Here is a 21,089-nt window from a genome sequence, read left to right on the forward strand (position 1 = left end):
AAAGAGGAGACAAGGGGAGGAGGTTGTTTTCCCTTTGGTGTGAGACTCAGGGCCTCTGAGTCTTGGGGTCCCCCAGAGAAGGTTTTGGGAGACCAGAGGGAGCCAAGCCCTGGAATCCTTGGCTGGGTGGCAGCGATATCAGAGCTAAGCTCGTAATTAAGCTTAGAGGGTTCATGCTAGCTTCTCATTTTATGAACGCTAAGGTTCAAATCTGAGTAGGAAGCTACGACAGTGCTCCCCACTCCCTCTTGCCGGGGGGAGCGGGGAGCATATTGACCTGAGGTAAGTGACTGACTCTTTGGGATTGGGCATAACCGGACCAGTTTGTAAAGTGATCATCTTTCAGTGTCCGGGTTGCATGGTAAATAGGAATGCCCAGCGGGACTATCTGTGGCTCCATGTTAAGGTTATATGGTGTCTGAGGAGTTTACACTTGTTACTTGGTTGGTGAAATCTAAGTATAGAACTCTCAACCTGTCTGAGGTTTGTGCCCTGTTTCTTAACAGTCGGCCCTGAGATTGGTAGTGTTGCTTGTGAGCCACTCCAGAGTGTGATACCTGTCTTTCCATAACTGTTGTTCTTTGAGATGTGTTGCACATGTCCATTCTACTGTGAGTGTGCGTGTGTCCCATGCATACAGAGACTTTTTTCCTTCAGCAGTAACTGTTGGGGATGGTTTGAGAACCCTTTACTGCCACCCACCACTGTGTGCTGGTGTGAGAGAGAGGAGCCATTCACGCCCCACCTCAATTCCTTTGTACTGGACAGACTCTGATAGAGCCCTCAACTCATCCACCTTTCTGGCTGAGGTAATTGCCACAGAAATGCTGCCAGCTGCATGCTAATAGCCAAGCTCTGTTTTAGAAGACAATCCAGCTAAAGTCCTCAAGAGACACGTTTCCTGCCAGACCAAATGGAGAAGTGCTTCCACTGTTGTGAGAGGATATGCTGTCAGTTGCAGCACTAGGTCCCATAAAGTTTCAAACCTGGCTTGCAGAAGCAAGCCCTTGGCCTTCATGGTGTCTAAGACTGCCTCGATGAATTCTATTGTCTTTGCCTATTTCAGGATTGATTTGTCTCAGTTTACTAGGACCCCTGGTGCATTGAATGGGGACAAAATACTCGATAGGACTTAAGCCTCAGACCAATCTCTGATCAACCAGTCATCTAGGTACGTGAACACATGGACACCTAATTTACATAAGTGAGCTGCCACAACTGCCCTGCACCTTGTGAACACTTGAGGAGCAGCTAATAGACCAAAGAGAAGCACCGTAAATTGATAATGGCAAACCACTCACCACAAATCTAAGAAACTTTCCACAGTGATAGCATATTGCAACATGGAGTTAAGCATCCTTTAAACTGAGGGCAGTGTACCAGTCTTTTAAATCTAAAATAGGCATGAGACTCTCTTTGTCTTGGGGATCAGGAAGTAGCAGGAATAGAAGCCCTCTTCCCTGAAGTACAACGGGACTTTCTCTATGGCCTGAAGAAAACATTGGACTTCCTATTGAAGGGCAATTGCACGAGAATGGTCCCTGAAGAGGGATGGGGAAAGGGGTTGGGGTGAGGCAGAAATGAACTGATGCTATGTGGGCCCAAGCATTTAGACAGTGGGATAAACAATTGATAAACAAACAATGAGGAACAAATGGAGCCACGGTGACCGGTACACTGGTCCTCAACAAACCCATCAAAATGCCTGTTTGGATGAGGCGGCTGAATGAGATGAGCTCATTGATGCTGAAGAGGAGGGTGCTGGGGGGCACCTCCTATAATCGCAGCCCTTTTTTTCTGAGTGGATCTTGGGATCGAGGCGCATACTGGTATTTGTGTGGCTGATGCGGATGATACTGTTTTATTTTTTATGCTGGAGTATAGATCTAAGGGGATTTGAATGTTGCCTTAGAATCCTTATGGCTATGAAGCCTGTCGTCCATTTTCTCTAAAACAGTGAGGGACTTTTGAAAAGAAGGTTCTAGATAGTCTGTTAGACCACTAGAGGTAGACCAGACGACTGCAACCATGAACCCCTTTCTCATAGTAATAGCTTTTGCCATGGTTTGAGCAACCGAGTCTGCACTATCCAAACCCTCCTGGAGGGCAGTCCTCTTACCCTCATCCACCATTACTGCAAATTCTTGTCTATAGTCCTCTGGTAGATGTCTTTCGATTTTATAATGTTTTCCTAGACTGTGAAGTCATATCGACTCACAAGAGTGTGTGGGTTGCAATCCTGAGTTGTAGGCTTCCTGAACAAGAAAGCTTGCAACGAAATAGATCCAACCTCTTTGCGTCTTTGCCTTTCGGCATGGAAGTTTGTTTCCCCTGTCTTTCTTGATCATTGGCAGATGCAATCACAAGAGAAGGGCGGTGGAGTAAGAGTAAAAATGGTCAGGTGCCTTAGAGAAGATGAAGTACCTCCTTTCAGCTCATTGCTGTGGGGGGCAGGGAGGAGGGTGTCTGCCAAAAAGCCTTGACTGGTTCCGGGATGGCTTCATTAATTGGTAGAGCTACCCTGACTGGGGTTGCTGATACTAGGATGACCACCAACTTATGAGAGCTTTCACGCACGTCTTCTGCTTGAATATCAAGTACAGAGGCCACTCTTTTAAAAAGATCTTGATGAGCAGTGTGGTCCTCTGGCAGTGGTGAGTCACTTGGATGGCTCAACAGCCTCATCTGGGTGATGAGGATGCAACATGCATCTGAGGTGTTGGTTGGTCTGTGGTAGGGAAGGTACCTGAGTGGCTTCTGGCTGCTCAGTACTAGTCTCAGTACTGGGTACCAAGGAATGATGTTTTTAGGTACCAGTGCCTTCTGGTGTACTCACAGCAAGCAAGATGGTTGAGGGGAGGTCCTAGCTGGAAGGGACCGTCCTATGGCATCCAGAATGGCTACTGATGGCCTGAGACCCATCCTTGCTCAGCCCATTGAGCCTTAGAAGAGGATGCTGTAAGATGCTGTATGCAATGCTGGGGATGCTGTATGCCCCACGGTCCCAATGACTTATGTTCCCCATCCTTGGTGGGATACAGAGCACCACACCTCTGAGTCTAAGGAAAAAGAGTCAGATGCTTCTGCCAGTGGAGGGGCAGATCCAGATGGGACCGGGGAGAGGTAACCTGAGCCTGGAGATGGCAGTACCAGGAAAATTATGGGAGGCTTTCTTCTTGTCAACACGGACTTTTACAAAGGCTTGGGTAGTGGCACTGTAGGACCTCGATATGGTGAGGTATGAGCAACAGACATAGGTACCAGCTGCACGCCTTCCACTGCCAGCGATATTAGTACCAAGAGGCTGAGTAAGACTCATGCAGCTGCATACACTTCCAGGAGGGCTGGGATCAGCACTGTCTGCTGGCCAAGTGTCAATCAGCGGACGGTCTTGTCAGACCTGGCACCAGCTCTGGAGGCTGTTATTCCCTCCTGGGAGGTGACGAGCGTTCTGGGGGGCATGTGTCTCTTGCCCAAATGTTTTGTCAAGTCTCTGCCTTTGTCTGGCTTTGGTACCAATGCAGTCAAGAGAGGAACTGAACCTTCAGAAGGCCTAAGCTTTTTTGTTGGTACCAAGAAACAGTCCCAAGGAACCAAAGACACCTCCAGTGGCTCTGTACCAAGGTTGATTTACTTGGGGCACTTTCCCCATGTGATGACTCCAAGGGAAACGAAATGCTCCCTCCATAAGGAAGCACTTAAGCCTCACCATCCTATCTTTTTTTTGAGTGGGGCTTGAATGCTTTGCAAATGTGACATTTGTCACTAACGTGGTATTCCCCCAAACATTTCAAGCAGGCTGGGTGCAGGTTGCTGACAAGCATGGGTTTCACATAGGTTCAGCAGGACTTAAACCCCAATGAATGATGCACCATTCTGGTACCAAAAGAGAAAAAAGGTGGTCAAAAAGATACCCAAACCAGAAAATTAGCACTAAAACTGTCTAAAACTAACAAACTACTATTTTACAACAAACAGGATCTATAAGCAGAAAAGAGTGAGGGAAGCACTTGAATTAACAAGTCTGGATCGCTCCAACAACCGTCACTGGCAGTAAGAAGGAACTGAGGCAGGTTGGGGGAAGTTCCATTCTCTTATATCAGCATACAGTGGTGTGTGGCAACAGGGCACTCAAGCCACCTGATCGGGTACTGCTGGGGGGAAGAGGGAGAGGAAATTTCCTGTATCTTTGTACAGAGTACGTGTACACCTACAGTGGAATGGACATGTGCAATCAATTGAAGAATAAACAGCAATCTCACAGATTACCTCAATGGACAGTACTCAGCCAGTCAGGATTGGTAGCTGAAAGACTCCATTCTTAGAGATGAGCCTTCCCCATGATAAATCCGTTGGCCACCAACAAGAACAACAAATACCCTTTCTTCTGCTCCAGACCAGGTACCAGCCAGGGTCCCTCCAGAATGCTTATCTCATGCCTTGGTCTCAAAGTTTACTTTATGCCTTTCTCCTGCTACCCAGAGTCATAAAGACAATCAGGCAGGAAGGATACGATTACAGTGACACAAAGCGCCCCTTTAATGGGCCGAAGCATATTTACTAGCAGGCTCACTGCGTCTGTGCACAGCAACTTATCTCTCTCCCCTCTCTCCCAGACTTGTGGACAAATTCACCAGAACTTCCAAGTCTCCAACTGTTTAATCCTTTCAAGTGTCTACTAAGCAAATTTAAATTAATTTCTACAGTTTAAATGACACTGAACACTTTGTGGCTCTTTTGCAGTGGGAGGCAGGGAGGAGCATGCAGCATGGGGTTTTGTAGTAAGGTAAAATTAAATAAGCTGTTTTTTTGAAAGCCCTTTGTAACAGTCTCCATTGTGTAGTTTCTTCTCCCAAACTTTGAGCAGAGAAGTTGGGCTTCAGCAGTGCTTATAGGAAAATAGGAGCTTAGTTTGCAGCTACTTTTATATTAACTAGTTGTACCTAGTCAGCAAGTGTCTCTAACATCCTTTTTAGGAAAACCTTTCATTTAACTACCCTCTGTCTTGTATCTGTAAGAGAGAGCTCAAATTAGGTTTCTGTTAAAGGGTTCTTTTGTCAAACTAACAGCAAGTGATATTTTAGTCACCTGTGGATGTTTCAGTGAGGTAGTAACAATGCAATAATTGTGAAAGAAGCAAAATGCAAACTTCAAGAATTCTTTATAGAAGTCACTCTATTGCAGTAAGTGCAATAAAAACAGACAATGAATCAGTACAATTAAGATATTTGTGCTGAGTGTCTTTTCAAAATTAACCAGTTAAAATATAAAAACTATATGTTCAAACAAATGACATTAGGAAATCAGTATACATGTAAGTCCTAAAACTAAGAAATAGGAGGATGTAACAATGAGCAGTACAGTTTCTTAAATAATTTAGTCTTCTAGGACTTGTTGAGTTTTGTTTCTTACCACAGACAGAATTTGTAAAATTGTAATGATGCTTCTCTTTTTTTAAAAAAATCTTCAAACTACTATATTTCCCTTCTCCAAAATCAACAGGTGTTTTGTTGCTTTATTGAATTTGGTTATTTAATACAGAAAACTTTCGCAGTTAGTGTGCCTGGTAGTATGCAACAGATGAAGTGTGCTGAATAGTTATGGTACTGATGTAATATACATAACTGGTATGGCAGAGAAAGTTTATTAATAGATATCAATTGTTCTCCATGGGATGACAGAACAAGGAACAATGGTCTCAAGTGCAGTGGGGGAGGTTTAGGTTGGATTTTAGGAAAAACTTAGGAAAAACTAAGCTATTAATAGAACAAGAAGCAATGGGCTTAATCTGCAGCAATGGAAATTTAGGTTAGATATTAAGAAGAACTTTCTAGTTCTAAGGGTACTTAAGCTGGAACAGGCTTCCAAGGGAGGCTGTGGAATCCCCATCATTGGAGGTTTTTAAGAACAAGTTGGACAAACACCTGCCAGGGATGGTCTAGGTTTACTTGGTCCTGCCTCAGCACAGGGGGCTGGACTAGATGATCTCCTAAGGTCCCTTCCAGCTCTACATTTTTATGATTCCATGACTTAGCTGTGGGCCAATGTGCAAACCAATAAGTATCACAATAAAACTTAAAACTAAATCCAAAATTATAAAATGTTAAAATACTTATAAATATAGATTAAAAAAGACATACAGCATTAATCTGTATATGATCACCATACCACTTGCTTTTTCCTTATACTATAAATGGCATGATAATATACCTATCTATATATGGTAATATATAAGTATTTGATATGGGTCACCTTAAAATATAATCTTCCCTCTTACTTTCCCCAAAAAGATCAAAAACAAATTATAGGTTGCAATTAATTACAGCCACGTTTGTATCTTCCACTAATTCATTTACTAAGTCAAAAATGAAAATAAATTACCTGTATTAACTACTGTGGAATCTGCTGTCCACATACTGCAGTAAAGACTAGTATTGATGTAACTTAAGTTGGTACACATTCAGTCTAGTGGTGAATTTGGCTCCATATTGATAAACAATTACTTTCTTTTGGGCTTTCCCACCCCACAAAAAAACTCAACTTGACTATACATGACCATTACAGTTCCTATGATATTCTGCATGGGAGTTAGAGGGGTTTACAACAGAATTGTTAGAGCTACCTAAATTCCAGTTCCATTCAGTCTGCCTCCTGAAATTCCACTAGTTGTTAATATCAGATATAGGATTCTTCTTCACTTCCTCTTTTATCTATAGTTGAACATTGCTGCTGTTAAACTCTTAAATATAACTATATTATTTTACTAGTGGGTGAAAGGAACTAATATAAATGTAAGGCAATCTAAAAAGCATATTAAGAGGTTCCATTTATTCCAGCCAGCTGCCTGCACATATTTGAAAGCAAGCAACTGCAATAATAATCTGCTGCTCTCTCTCACCTGATGAAGCAAACTAATTTTTAAAGCCAAGGGAGCTGGAGCACATGAGTTATGAGGAAAGGCTGAGGGAACTGGGCTTATTTAGTCTGCAGAAGAGAGAGGATTTGATAGCAGCCATCAACTACCTGAAGGGAGGGTTCCAAAGAGGATGGAGCCAGATTGTTCTCAGTGATGGCAGATGACAGAACAAGGAACAATGGTCTCAAGTCCAGTGGGGGAGGTTTAGGTTGGATTTTAGGAAAAACTATTTCACTTGGAGGTTGGCGGAGCACTGGAATGGGTTACCTAGAGAGGTGGTGGAATCGCCATCCTTAGAGATTTTTAAGGCCCAGCTTGACAAAGCCCTGGCTGGGATGATTTAATTGGTGTTGGTCTTGCTTTGCACAGGGGGTTGGACTAGCTGACATCCTGAGGTCTCTTCCAACCCTAATCTTCTATGATTCTATCACCAAAAATAGCTCAGTCACCATGATTACAGATTTTAAAAGGATTTCCTAGCATTCAAGATCTTGGAGCAGCTCCATCACTACTCTTCTTCTTATAAGTGCTGGCTCATATTTCTAAGTTTCCGTTATTGATTATGAAAACTTACATATCATTTCAGTTTTATACAAATAAAGGATGAAGCCTCTCTATGTTGAATATCCAGTTTTTTCATTCTTTCTAAGAGACAATAACTTAAAAATTTCCTAAGGGGGAATTGAATCATGACAGCTACATTGAAACAAAGTATTCAGATACAAAACAGTGACTTGAAAATTGCATATGGCAGTTGACACTAATGACACTATGTCAGAATTTTGGTTGTACTTGCTCTAAGAAAAAGATTTATTACTCATTTTGGACAGTTGGACTTATTTTTGCTGTACGTTCTTTTCAGAATGTAACAGGAAAAAAAAACTTTAATATCTTGCAATGTTTTCAGTCCAGTGGGAATCTCAACTTAATGCACTAAGTACCTTATTTTTTGGAGCAGATTGTTTTATTTTTTTACCTGAATGTCATAGGCAACAAGCCCACTAAATGAAAATCCTAAATAAAATGTCACATTTTCATTTCCTGGAGGCACTGAATCAAAATGTAAAGGCAAAATATGAATCTGCCCAACATGACCCCGCGCAAATACTTTTCCTTTTTCTGTCCAGCCATTCACTCTTTTTAAGACACTGTGAACTCTGCCTATTTTCCATACATCTCCATGTAGCCACTTCATTCGTCGTTCATTTAGGGAGCCATCAATTAATTTATCAATCCTAGTCTTGTGCACAAACTTTCCTAGACTGTTGCCTTTTCCCAGGAAAAAATGAGTGTAGATTCTCTTTTTTCTTGGAGCAATGTTTTTCATCTTGATGTCATATAAGTGCTTCATGGACTGAAGAGCAGCAATGAGAATATCATTTTTATCCGGATTAGACTCTCTGTCTAATGCATCATCTGGCCAGTACAGTAAGGTGAGCAAAAAATGGGCACTTGCTGGAAATGCTGTTCTTCTCTGTTTAAAGAATCTATTGCTGAGCTCTCTAAGTGTTTGAAAAGGAAGAAGTTTGGAAGATCCTGGAGACAAACATGCTAGTGCAATGTGACACAAAATGTAATTGATGAGATCAATGTCCTCCAAGCTTCCCTTCTGTGGGTCTTCAGGGTATAAGCTAATTATTTTTTCTAGCTTATTAACTGACCTCTCATCGTTTGAATCTGACAACAATGAAAGAATGGTAATGACACTGCCACCACCATACTTATAAATGTTCATGCTTTTAACTAGCTGGGTTTCAGGTCCTCCTTTTATTACCACAGTAAGGGAGTCTGAGGTAAAGAATTTGGCATACACCTCAGACTGCCTTTTCAACCACTTTCTGGGATTGTAAACTTGTTCTTCTTTCTCCTCTGCCTCATTTTCTTTGTTCTGGTTTTTATCTGTTTGGAAGTAACTTAGATCTTCTGAAATCCACTCCAGAGCATTATAAATGTTCTGATGTAAGCCTTTTAAACGACTGTGAAGCTTTCCCCAGGGTTTTTTAATTTCCTCAGGAATGTAGTCTGTTAGCAAATAACGCACAAGCTCAGGATGTTCCCCTTGTGTGTTTCTGGGAAATACCTTAAGTGTAGACAGAAATTTTAGTAGACGACATCCCACTTCAACTTCTCCAAAATAACCAGCATTGTTCATGCTGTCGATCTCTGACTTTGCAGCCCATTGTGCAGCCCTGAAGCATTTCATAGCTTTAAGGGCAATTTCTATCATTTCAATGACTTCACTAGGAGTGGCTTCATCTGTCTTTTTGTCCACAGTAAAATTAAACCATTTCTTGTACACTTGACCTTCTGTATCCAAAATAAAAGAATCATGTGGCAAATGAGATTTGGCTACCCCTGCCCAATATTCTGCATCCTCAAATTTTTCATGATTGTAATGCAATCGAGCAAGTTGCTGGGCAAAGTAGGCATCTTTTCCCAGGCATTCGTATGCAGTTTTTAAAACCTCTATAGCTTTTTCACAGTTTTCAACCTTACAGACATGCTCAATGAATGGAGAGAAGAGGCTGTCAGTATTGTCTCCCCTGCTCTTCTTGTCACGTCGTATAAACAGATCTCTGATGAATTTTATGAACTCTTCTCGTCCAAATCTGTGCTGAAAAAGCATTTTTTCCTGGAGAAGATTCATTGCAATTTGACTTTGAGGCTGATTTCCTGAGAGTTGGTGCAGAATTTCCTTAGCAACCAGGTGATGTATTATTTTGACACATGAAATATAGGTGGTATTTGCTCTTAATTCAATGAAAATAAATCTTGCCTGTTCACTTAAGTTGTTTCTGAAATCATACTCTCTCTTTTCTGTATATGACCCCAGCCCCAGGAAAGCTTCACAGTGTGATAATGAAATGTATGAACCATGTACATAGGAATTGAGCAAAGCAACATACTTCATCAAATTAGTAACAAGGGAGGAAGGGTCTATGCCTTCCTTCCAGTGCTCTACAAATTCCGTGACATATGTTTCTTTAAACTCCTTACTCATCAGGACAAACGTAATTATAAATTCAGGCTTGAAGTCTTTCTGCTTTTCAAGCTTTTCAATTTTGGTTTTAAACAGGTGTTTCTCTTGTTCTGATAGTTTGTGAGTGACAGCAACTGTATCGAGAGGAGAATCTTTGCAAAGCTTTTCAGGGACATTAGATCGTTTACAGCACATGAGGATGAAACAAGGCTTGGATGAATGACCTCTTCTAGCTGTCATTGCATCCATTAAATCATTCTTTAAGTCATCTAGATAATCTTCATCATAGTCTTCAACAAGGAGGAGGACTGGGAGAGAATTCTTCATGTCATTTTCATCATATTCTCTAAAATTAACTGCATGTTGGGAGACAGTTGCAACTGGATATGAGGATCTGACCACAGCACATCTTAAATCTTTTCTTCTTTTCCATAGTACTTGCCTTGCAATGGTGCTTCCTCCACTTCCAGGTTGATGAAATATTTTTAGTTTAGCCACAGACCCCCTGATCCTGTTCTCATGCAAAGTGCCATCTAAGATTTTATGAACATCTCTGCAGGCATCACGTTCAATGACTTCTCCACAGCTCCCTTTATCAGCAAGCCAGAAATTTTTCCAGCTGACTTTTCTACCTTGGTAAAATGTTCGTTCTATCTCTTGTATTTCTTTTGTGCTCAGAAGATCCAGTTTGATATCATCACATTGATCTGCACACAATATTTCAAGGGAAGACATTTTTTCTTCTTCCAGAGTTGGAAGCACACACAGACCTTTTGTGGAAACGGGTAAATGTCTGGGACATATTGCAGATGGCAGCATTTTTTGAATAGTGGCATCTACGTGACTTAGCTTCATGCCCACAATGCTTCTCTGTTCTAGTGTCTCAATGTTACAAGATGCCTGAGCCAGGTTAGCCCACTTCTCATAATTTTCTTTGGACTCTGCAATGCATATGATATAATCCATACCATTCATTTCTGTATAGAATTCCTGGAAAGTGTCTACAATTGGCTTCTCCACAGGTGATAAGAGGAGGAAAAGTACCACAAAAGATCCCTTAGGAAGGATTTCATCACAGATAAATGAAATGGCTTTCTTAAGATACTTCTTTTTAGTTCTAATCCAAGTGTCTTCATCACAAGGTTTTTCATTCCCAAGAAAGTCACTGCGTCCATTGCAAAATATCCAGCTGGTGTGATCAAATAGGCCCAAATGTTTTTGAAATTCAGTGGTGCTCATCTTGTTTTCATTGGCATAATTTTGCAAGAAATGTGACCTTGTTTCATGATGCTCTTTGTACTTGGCATATAAACCTGACACACTGGAATCCTCATCAAAATCAAACACACAGAAAATATTCATGCGCATTAAAAATTTGACAGATTTCAGATCTTCTTTTCCACACCTGTTTGTGACAAGAATGTACAATAGAGAATCATTCATATAGTTCTTGCCATCAGTGAATAGGACTGATAACTTCCGCCCTAAATTTTCAGAAATTTCCATAGGGTCCTCACTACTGGAGGACTCAGCCTTTTCCCTTCTGACATCCTTCTCTTGTAAACCCTGAATAAAAGCCACTAGTTCTTCATTCTTTACAGGCTCAGACTTTGTTCCCACTCTTTGATAGAGAACTGACATTTTGTCCAAGTTCACCTTATTACTCTGTTCGTTAAATCTAGGTAAGCGTACTTGAAAGATCTTCCCCTTCACTGTACTGGATGATGGTTCAATGTCAACCTCTACCACAAAGTATTGTTCTTGAGAGTCTTTCTGAATCACTTCAGTAAAAATAGGAGGGTGAATGCAATTTCTTGCAGCTTCTTGTTGAGATGGTTCAAAACATTTTTCAATGTAATCTAATGCATCTACATAGATGTCTCTGTCTCTGACTGGTATGCCAGCTATCTGTCCGTGTTTCCAGCCCTTGTCTTCAACACTGTCCATTACACCAAAGTGTATTGTGCCATTTGTTCGAACATTCATGCAGGCTGAGGCATATCTAATCACTTCATAGGCAAACTTTGCTTGCAGTCGTTGCCTATCCAGCTTTGCAGCAGTTGTAAAAGATTTGTATTCATGGCAAGGGGTGATCAAATCTATGACTCCAGTTTCCGGAGCAAGAATTCTGTTTTTCACGTATTTAAAATTAATGTCTTCATTTTTAAATTGCCTGAATTTGCTCAGAGTTAATGATTCAACTGTATTTTCATGTAAGGAACGACTTTTTCTACTTCCTCTCCTGCAAAAAGTAGACATTGTTTTTTCTGTGTGCTCCTTACCAGTCTCTTCTACTGCCCCAGAGTTGTGTGTTTCTGCAGATCCCTTCTGGTAAGATGTTACATGAAAACTTTCGGGCTGTTTGATGCTGAGGGCCTTTAAATCACTGTCTGTCTTTTCAGTTGCTGCATTAGCCTTCATAAACAAAGCTGAATTCCTGTTTTTTACTCTCGTTTTATCATCATTGGTAGTAATATCAGAACCCAACACTTCTGAAGCCTTAATGCTGGGATTATTTGCTTGGGCTGAGTCTACCCCTGCATTTTTCTGCAAATGTTCCAAAAGTTCATTTCTTTTCCGTGTTATTATGTGGATTTGGCCTCCTTTCATACCCATGCTTTTGAGGAAAGGTTCATCTAATTCTTTGAGCACGGGGCCAGTCACTTCCTCTTCACAGAGCTTTTCTACATATTCTTTCTTAATTCCAATAGATTCTAGCCAGCATCTAACATGAGACTCACTCCATTCAGCCAACGGTAGCGTTTTGTAGTCTGAAAATGAAATTGGGTGTCAGTAGCACATACTCAGGCAGGGTTAGTTTTTTCTTTTCTTTTTTTTTTTTTAATTTCACCACACCATGCCATTTGAATTAGTGTTACGGTCCTTTTTAAAGCCTTGTCTAGACCCAGAGTTAAACGTGTGATGTTAGCTAACAACATGTTTGAAAACTCTCTAGTGAAGACAAGGCAGTTTAGATTTCAACCTATACTAATCACATTGAGTTAAAGGCCAGGCTTCACTCACCCATGCCCAGGTTTTAACTCCCCCATCTTAGAATGTGTTAAAGAGAGCCTGGCTTGTCTACACTAGACTTCTCAAGCATGTTAGATACAACTTCCTAACAATGCACCTTTTATTCTAGTCTAGACAAAACCTAAGAGGAGACTGTATGGAGTAGCTTCAGGGACTAGTAGACAGTATGAAGCTTCATTGTTTCCTACAGTTTAAGGGCAGAAACGACTATTACATCTTCTGGTCTGACAGCCTGCCTATCACAAGACATTAAATGTCATCTAGATCAGTGGTTTTCAGACTTTTTCTGGGGACCCAGTTTTAGAAAACTGCTGATGCCCAGGACCTAAGGGAGCTGGGGATGTGAGGGGTTTTGGGTGTGGGAGGGGCTCAGGGCTGGGGCAGAGGGTTGGGGTGCACGGGTGAGGGCTGCAGGGTGGGACTGGGAATGGAGGGGTTCAGGGTGTAGGAGGGGGCTCTGGGCTGGGGATGAGAGATTTGGGGTGCAGGAGGGGATCAGGGTTTGGGGGGGCTCAGGGCTGGGGGTGCAGGAGGGGATCAGGGTTGGGACATGGAGTTACTTCCAGTGGCTCCCTATCAGTAGCACAGCTGGGGTGCAGAGGCAGGTTTCCCTCCTATCCTAGCCCTGCGGACCTCCCTGCGCCTGAAGCAGGTCTGGCTCCTAGGCAGAGGCACGCAAGCAGCTCCACACGGCTCTTGCCCACAAGAATGGCCCCCCCAGCCGGCCAATGGGACTGCGGAGCTGGTGCTTGGGGTGGGGGCAGCGTGTGGAGCCCCGTGGCCACGGACCTGCTTCTGGCCACTTCTGGGGTGGAGCGCGGTGTCGGAACAGGTAGGCACTAGCCTGCCTTAGCTGGGTAGCACCACCAACTGAGGCTTTCAACTGCCTGGTCAGCACTGCTGACCAGAGCGACCCACTGCCTTACTGGGTCGCAACCCAGACTTTGCTGACCTAGATACCCCTCTGTTATTCAGAGATGTTAGCGAGACTAAAGCATGTCAGTCCTCAGGAGAATGCCTGGGGCACGTAATGTAGTCAACAGGAGAGGCCAAAGTGCCCTCGGTGCTCAAGTCTGCAAGGGCAGGGGCTTGATCAGATGAGATATGCCCCAATGATCCCAGCAGGCGAACCACACCTCATCGTGCAGACTCAGAGGAAGGCAAAAACTAGGGATCAAGTGTTGAGGTCTAGTTACAGTTGTGCCACTGATTTCCTCTGTTTTTGGGAAAATTGCTGAACTATTATGTCTGTTCCCTTCTGCTCAATGGAGATACCACCTCCTTACCATTTTCCCAGGGCTGCTGAAAAGATTCACTAGTTTGCCCCACATGTTAGATAAGTAAAATGTTATATATTCAAAAGGGAAGTATTGTTAAGGCAAATTCCATTACCCAAGAAGTGCAAACCTCTTAAAATAGAGACATACCCATTTTCTTGTAGAAGAAGTTTATCCTCTTGCTCGGAAACTGATCTAAAGAGGGGAAAAGCCATAACAAATAGCTTAATGATTTGTTTCTATATTGTTCACGCACTTCTTGGGGGGGGAGGGGAGTTGTTTTTGCATGCATTAGAATAGATGATACAAAGGAGAACCAGGGCTCAACCAGTGTCATGCACCTGAATGGCCATGCTCCCTGTGGAAAGATGGAATGTGCCAACCATGCTAACTGGGCCATCACCTTAATGTTCAAAGAAGCACAAGAGCTCTATTTACTGAACCTAAACAGAATAGAAATAGATAATGAGCTTGGCATGTTCATGTCTTTTTTTTTATTATTATTATTTCTTTTGCTTTTTGATTGCTTTTTTTTTTTAAGACTTGCTGTGAAAAGTGGTATTTGAATTTTTTTTAATATCACTTTTCACAGTAGCAGACTTGCTAAGCTAGCTGGGAAGCTGCGAAAAGTGATATTAACAAACATACAAATATCACTTTTCACAACAGACTTACTCAGCTCTGGCAAGTCGGGAAACAAATTAAGCCCTGGATGGGGAGGTGGGTAGGGAAGCAGTAAGAGCTAGATGCAATGGGGGGGAGGGGGATGGGCCAGAGGAGACAGTGGGGGCCTGTCATAAGCATAATTCCTAATTCTGAACCTTAGAGCCCAAAATGTGGGTGCCTGCATGAAACCTCCAAGCTTAATTANAGACCCCCTGATCCTGTTCTCATGCAAAGTGCCATCTAAGATTTTATGAACATCTCTGCAGGCATCACGTTCAATGACTTCTCCACAGCTCCCTTTATCAGCAAGCCAGAAATTTTTCCAGCTGACTTTTCTACCTTGGTAAAATGTTCGTTCTATCTCTTGTATTTCTTTTGTGCTCAAAAGATCCAGTTTGATATCATCACATTGATTTGTACACAATATTTCAAGGGAAAACATTTTCTCTTCTTCCAGTGTTGGAAGCACACACAGACCTCTTGTGGAAACTGGTAAAAGTCTGGGACATATTGTAGAAGGCATCATGTTTTGAATAGTGGCATCTATGTGACTTAGCTTCATGCCCACAACGCTCCTCCGTTCTAGTGTCTCAATGCTACAAGATGCCTGAGCTAGATTAGCCCACTTCTCATAATTTTCTTTGGACTCTGCAATGCATATGATATAATCCATACCATTCATTTCTGTATAGAATTCCAGGAAGGTGTCTACAATTGGCTTCTCCACAGGTGATAAAAGGAGGAAAAGTACCACAAAAGATCCCTTAGGAAGGATTTCATCACAGATAAAAGTAACGGCTTTCTTAAGATACTTCTTTTTTGTTCTAATCCAAGTATTTTCATCACAAGGTTTTTCATCCCCAAAGAAGTCACTTCGTCCATTGCAAAATATCCAGCTGGTGTAATCATCTAGGCCCAAATGTTTTTTAAATTCAGTGGTGTTCATCTTGCTTTCATTGGTATAATTTTGCAAGAAATACAAATTTGTTGCATGATGCTCTTTGTACTTGGCATGTAAACCTGACACATTGGAATCTTCATCAAAATCAAACACACAGAAAATATTCAGGCGCATTAAAAAGTTGATAGACTTAAGATCTTCCTTTCCACATCTGTTTGTGACAAGGATATAACTCAGATAGTCATCTATATAGTTCTTTCCATCATTTAATAGAACTAATAACTTCCGCCCTAAATCCTGTGAAGTTTCTGTCAGGTCTTCATTACTGGAGGACTCAGCCATTTCTCTTCTAATATCCCTCTCTTTTAAACCCTGAATAAAATCCACTTGTTCTTCATTCTTTACAGGTTCAGAATTGGCCTTAAGTCTGTGATAGAGAACTGGATTTTTTTCATATATTGTCTTATTGCTGTTTTCGTTAAATCTAGGTAAGCGTACTTGAAAAATCTTCCCCTTCACTGTACTGGATGATGGTTCAATGTCAACCTCCACCACAAAACGTTGGTCTTGAGTGTCCTTCTCAATCACTTCAATAAAAACAGGAGGGCGAATGCAAATTCTTGCAGCTTCTTGCTCAGATGCATTGAAACATTTTGTAATGTTTTTATCCAATGCATCAACATAGATGTCTCTGTTTCTGACTGGCACACCTATTATCTGCCCATGTTCATAATTCTTGTCACCTTCAAATCTGTCCATGACACCAAAGTGTATCGTTCCATTACTTCGGATATTCATGCAGGCTGAGCCAAATCGAATCACTTCAAAGGCAAATTTTGCTTCAAGACATGGTCTGTCTAGCTCCGCAGCAATGGCAAAAGATTTGTATTCATGGCAAGGGGTGATCAAATCAATGACTCCTGTTTCGGGAGAAAGGACTGTGTTTTTCACATACTTAAAATTAATATCTTGAGTGCCAAATGGTCGAAATCGGCTCAGAGTTAAAGCTTCAACTCTTTTTTTATGCATTGAATGACTTCTCCTGTTTTCTGTCCTGACAAGGGTAGACACTGCTTTTTCGGTATCTTCCCTGCTAGACTTTTCTAGTGGACCAGAGATGTTTGTTTCTGAAGCTGCATGCTGGTGAAATGTTACTTGAGAACTTGGTACATTTTTAGGCCGTGTGATTTGAATGGTCTTTAAGCCACACTCTCTCTTTTCAGCTGGTACATTAGCTCTTGCAGGCATGTTAGAATTCCTGACTTTCACTGTCTCTTCCTGAGCATTAGTTGGTCTACCAGTGTCACTCGAGATTTCTGGAGTCTTACAGCTGGGATTATCTGCTTGCCCAATACCTGCTTTTTTGTTCAAACATTCCAAAAGTTCGTTTCTTTCACATATAAGTACATGGCTTTGGCCTTTTTTCATACCAATGCTTTTGAGAAAAGATTCGTCTATTTTTCTAAGCACTGGACCTGTTACTTCCTCCTCCCATAGCTTTTTCACATATTCTTCTTTTATTCCAATGGACTGTAGCCAGGCTCTGACGTGACACTCATTCCATTCAGCCAAATGTAACATTTTGTAGTCTAAGAATAAAGTAAGTTTTTAATAATAAATAATAAAAATAAATCAGACAAAATGTGAGGTCACCCTGAGCAATTCAGCATGCTATATTCTCGTAATTATAATCCTCCTTGACAGCAAGCATGTGTACACATGGGTTGGTGGATTGAGTATAAAACTGGGTATCAGGAACTCCTACATTCTGATTCCAACTCTCACTCATTTGCTGTCTAGTCTTGGGCAAGTCACTTAGCGATTGTGGGTCTAAGTTTCCCAATCTGTAAAATGGGAATAAGACCTATTTACCCACCTTGCCGGGCTGTTAAGAGGATTCATAGTTGTGTACCATACAGTGGACCATTTACTTGTACTTATATGTTTAAAAAATAATTATGGGGAAATATCTTAAAAGCAAGGTACATACCCATTTTGTCTTGAAGTGGATTTATCCTCCTGCTGATAAATGAAGATCTAAAGTAGAAGAAAACATACATACATAATGTGTTTCAGAAAATCATTTCCATGTCCAGATTTACTCTATCTATACTGTAATTAATTTTTTCCCCCTTTTGTCTTTTTATGTAAATTATTTCTTCATTTTCAAAATCCACCTAGCACTCTGCTTTTCATAGTTTGACATAAAAGTGGTGAAAAATAAAACCAGTAATCCATAGAAAATAACATAACTGCTTAGTCATGAATTTGGGAGCTTAAATTCATAACTCTCTAGATGCTAAAAATCATGGGCTTAATAGAAACACTGGATTTAATTCTCAGTACAACAAGGTATAATCCACTAACTCCCCTCCAGCTGTTTCCTCCCTCCCCTTTCCCCGCCTTTGACTAGAGAGGCCTTAACAGGCCATTTCATCTTGAATGATCCCTTAAATATGTCTTAGGCCTTGTCTACACTTGCAAATTGCAGCGCTGGTGAGGGGGTTACAGCGCTGCAACTTAGCAGGTGTCTACACTTAAAAGCTCAGCCAGCGCTGCAACTCCCTGTTTGCAGCGCTGGCTGTACACCTGGGTCTGCTTCCGGTGTAGCCCAAACAAGCCAGTGTGACCCCTATAGGGGCTCGGACGCGCCTGCGCTCCTCCACCCGCCAAGAGCTGAGCTACGCCACCAGGCCTGTGTCTCCATCCCAGATTGTGTTCGGTGGTGTCTCCCCACGCTGGGCTGACCTGTGTTTCTCGTGAGCGGACTTGTACAGTCCCCTCTTTTCTCAGCTGGGCAACACAGCCGGAGCTGCCAGGGGGCTGCAGAGGCTGGGGGTTGAGGCTTCCGGTGGCAGAGTCTCAGTGCCCAGCAACACCCAGTTGTCTTGCATCCGCCCTGGGAGGCACTCACTCCCAGGACGAAGTTGGGAATGTCTCACGTTGTCTCTGATATGGTGTGTTGCTCAGTTTCCCCTCTGTGCGCGACTCGAATAGCTAGGTGATGAGGATAAGGTGCAGCGACCCCTAGAGGCAGGGTGATGGCGACGGTCTGCGAGAGAACGGCCGACACCTGTAGCCGGCAAGGTGGTAACTGACGGCCCCTGCACTGCAAGGATCAGCCAGACGTGTGGAGAACAGACAAGGTGCCCTGCTGGCCCGGAAAGAGAGACAGCCGGGGGCAGCTGGAAGGGGTCAGTTCTCCTGGGACTCGGGGAAGGCCCCTGGGCTCTGCCCCCCCACCCCAATGCACTTGCTGAGTGTCCCTGGTGGGTGCCTAACCAGCCCTGTCTACGCTTTTCTTGATCAGTGGCCACTGGCTGCTCTGCTCCTGGGACTGGGTGAATTTTCTCTGTGATTTTTTCCCAGGCACCTTGTCTGTCTTTAACCCCCTGGCAGCAGGTATGAAAAGCAGACAGGGACCCAGCCTGACCCCCCCCCCCACGAGCCCCGTGTTCAAGATGTGTTCAGACAATGGTAGACATGCAGGAGACCACTACTGTGGATGCTCAGTCCATCCAAATCCTAGCACATTGTGCCCGGTGTTTCCTCAAAACACCCTTCTCCAGCATCCTGGTGCTTACACCACAACTGCCCCAACACCAGTCGGTTCACCTCACAGCCCTGATAACCGACGTTACCCAATGCACTCAACACCCATCACATGCAGCATTTAATCCCAAGTGCAGCGCAGCAGGCCCCAAGTGCAGAGCAGCAGTGCCCCAAGTCGAGCAGCAGGCAGTGACAGAGCCCTCAGGAAGAACATATTCAAACCTGTGAGTGTAATGCTAATCACCGTACCCCCTTTCTGTTTTATGTATTGTATTTTAATAAAGGATGTTCTTGTCTTTTTATTCACTGTTTATTTATACAGAAACTGTAACATCTACTACAAGTTAAAAAATAGGAACTTGCAATCAATGAAACACTGCAAGTAACTGCGTGTGGCAATGCTCTAACTGCAGTGGAAGGCACCCAACATTACTGTTGGCTTTCAGCCTCAAAGTGCTCCTTTAAGGCATCCCTTATCCTTGAAGCACTGTGCTGGGCCTCTCTATTAGCCCTGCTCTCTGGCTGGGCAATTCAGCCTCCAGGCGTTGAACCTCGGAGGCCCATTCGTCATTGAAGGTTTCACCCTTCCCTTCACAAATTTTAGAGGATACAGCACCGTTATAATCGCTGGATGCTGCTTTCCAACACGTGTAGCTTCCCGTAGAGACTTCTCCATCTCCCCTTCAAACGGCCAAAAGCACACTCCACAGTCATTCTGCACCGGCTCAGCCTGTAGATTGAACCGGTCCTTGCTCCTGTCAAGTTTCCTGTATACGGTTTCATGAGCCAAGCATTAACGGGTAAGCGGGGTCTCCAAGGATCACAATGGCATTTCGACGTCCCCAACTGTGATCTTACGGTCTGGGAAAAAAGTCCCTGCCTGCAGCTTCCTGAACAGGCACATGTTCCGAAAGATGCATACATCATGCACCTTTCCAGGCCATCCTGTCTAAATGTCAGTGAACGCCCACGGTGATCCACAAGCGCCTGGAGAACACTTAGAGGAAATACCCCTTCCGATTAAATGTAACTCGGATGCCAGGTGGGGTGGTGCCAGATAGGATATGCGTCCATCTATTGCCCTCCACAGTTAGGAACCATTTGGGCAAAGCCATCCACAATGTCCTGCACATTCCCCAGAGTCACGTTCGTTGAACAGGATGCGATTAATGCCCTGCGTACTTGCATCACCACTATTCCAACGTCGACTTTCCACTCAAACTGGCTTGCGACCGATCGAGCTGTCTGGAGTTGCCAGCTTCCAGACTGCAATGCCACCCGCCTTCTCCACTGACAGGGCAGCTTCAGGCCTCTGCGCGCAGGTTGGGCGAGCTAGCACACGTCCCAGAAAGTGGCTTTTCGCATCCTAAAGTTCTGCAGCCAGCTCGTCATCCAGACTTGCAGTACGATGTGATCCCACCACTCAGTACTTGTTTCCCGAGCCCAAGGGCGTTCCACGCTGCAGAGCAGTCCGTTACTGCCACAAGCAATTTATGTCAGCAGGTCAGCAGCATCTATTTCATCATCTGAGCTCTCACTGTCACTTGGAAGCATAAGGAATAGATCAAACTGCCAGCGGGATGTGCTGCCAAACATTCTCAGCAACATCCTAGCAGCTCGGGCGCTCCATTCTTCCTGAATCACACGCAGCAGAATCACAATGGCCACAAACGGCTGAAAAGGAAGCGATGCACACGGGTCGTTGGACCAGGAAGCGGAATGACCCGCACCCTTCATCCCCTTCCCACAACCCCCACAGCAATT

General features: G+C 43.2%; 2 protein-coding genes across 2 annotated transcripts in view; both read right to left on the reverse strand.

Annotated features, from left to right (window-relative positions):
- Positions 1-5,144: 5,144 nt before the first annotated feature.
- LOC116839563 (sterile alpha motif domain-containing protein 9-like) lies at positions 5,145-14,474 on the reverse strand. Its single transcript, XM_032805622.2, has 2 exons — positions 14,357-14,474; positions 5,145-12,667 (listed from the first exon to the last, which is right to left on the reverse strand). The coding sequence occupies exons 1-2, from the start codon at positions 14,358-14,360 to the stop codon at positions 7,881-7,883; spliced, it is 4,791 nt and encodes a 1,596-aa protein (XP_032661513.1). The 5' UTR covers positions 14,361-14,474; the 3' UTR covers positions 5,145-7,880.
- Positions 14,475-14,948: 474 nt separating this feature from the next.
- LOC116839558 (sterile alpha motif domain-containing protein 9-like) overlaps positions 14,949-21,089 on the reverse strand; it is a 9,521-nt gene continuing 3,380 nt past the window's right edge. Inside the window, exons 2-3 of the mRNA XM_032805616.2 lie at positions 17,764-17,810; positions 14,949-17,362 (exon numbers count right to left, since the gene is read on the reverse strand). Coding sequence (XP_032661507.2) covers positions 14,949-17,362; positions 17,764-17,767 — 2,418 coding nt within the window. The 5' untranslated portion in view covers positions 17,768-17,810. The remainder of the gene's footprint in view (positions 17,363-17,763; positions 17,811-21,089) is intronic.

Source organism: Chelonoidis abingdonii, chromosome 13 (genome assembly GCF_003597395.2).
Source record: "Chelonoidis abingdonii isolate Lonesome George chromosome 13, CheloAbing_2.0, whole genome shotgun sequence".
NCBI lineage: Eukaryota > Metazoa > Chordata > Testudines > Testudinidae > Chelonoidis > Chelonoidis abingdonii.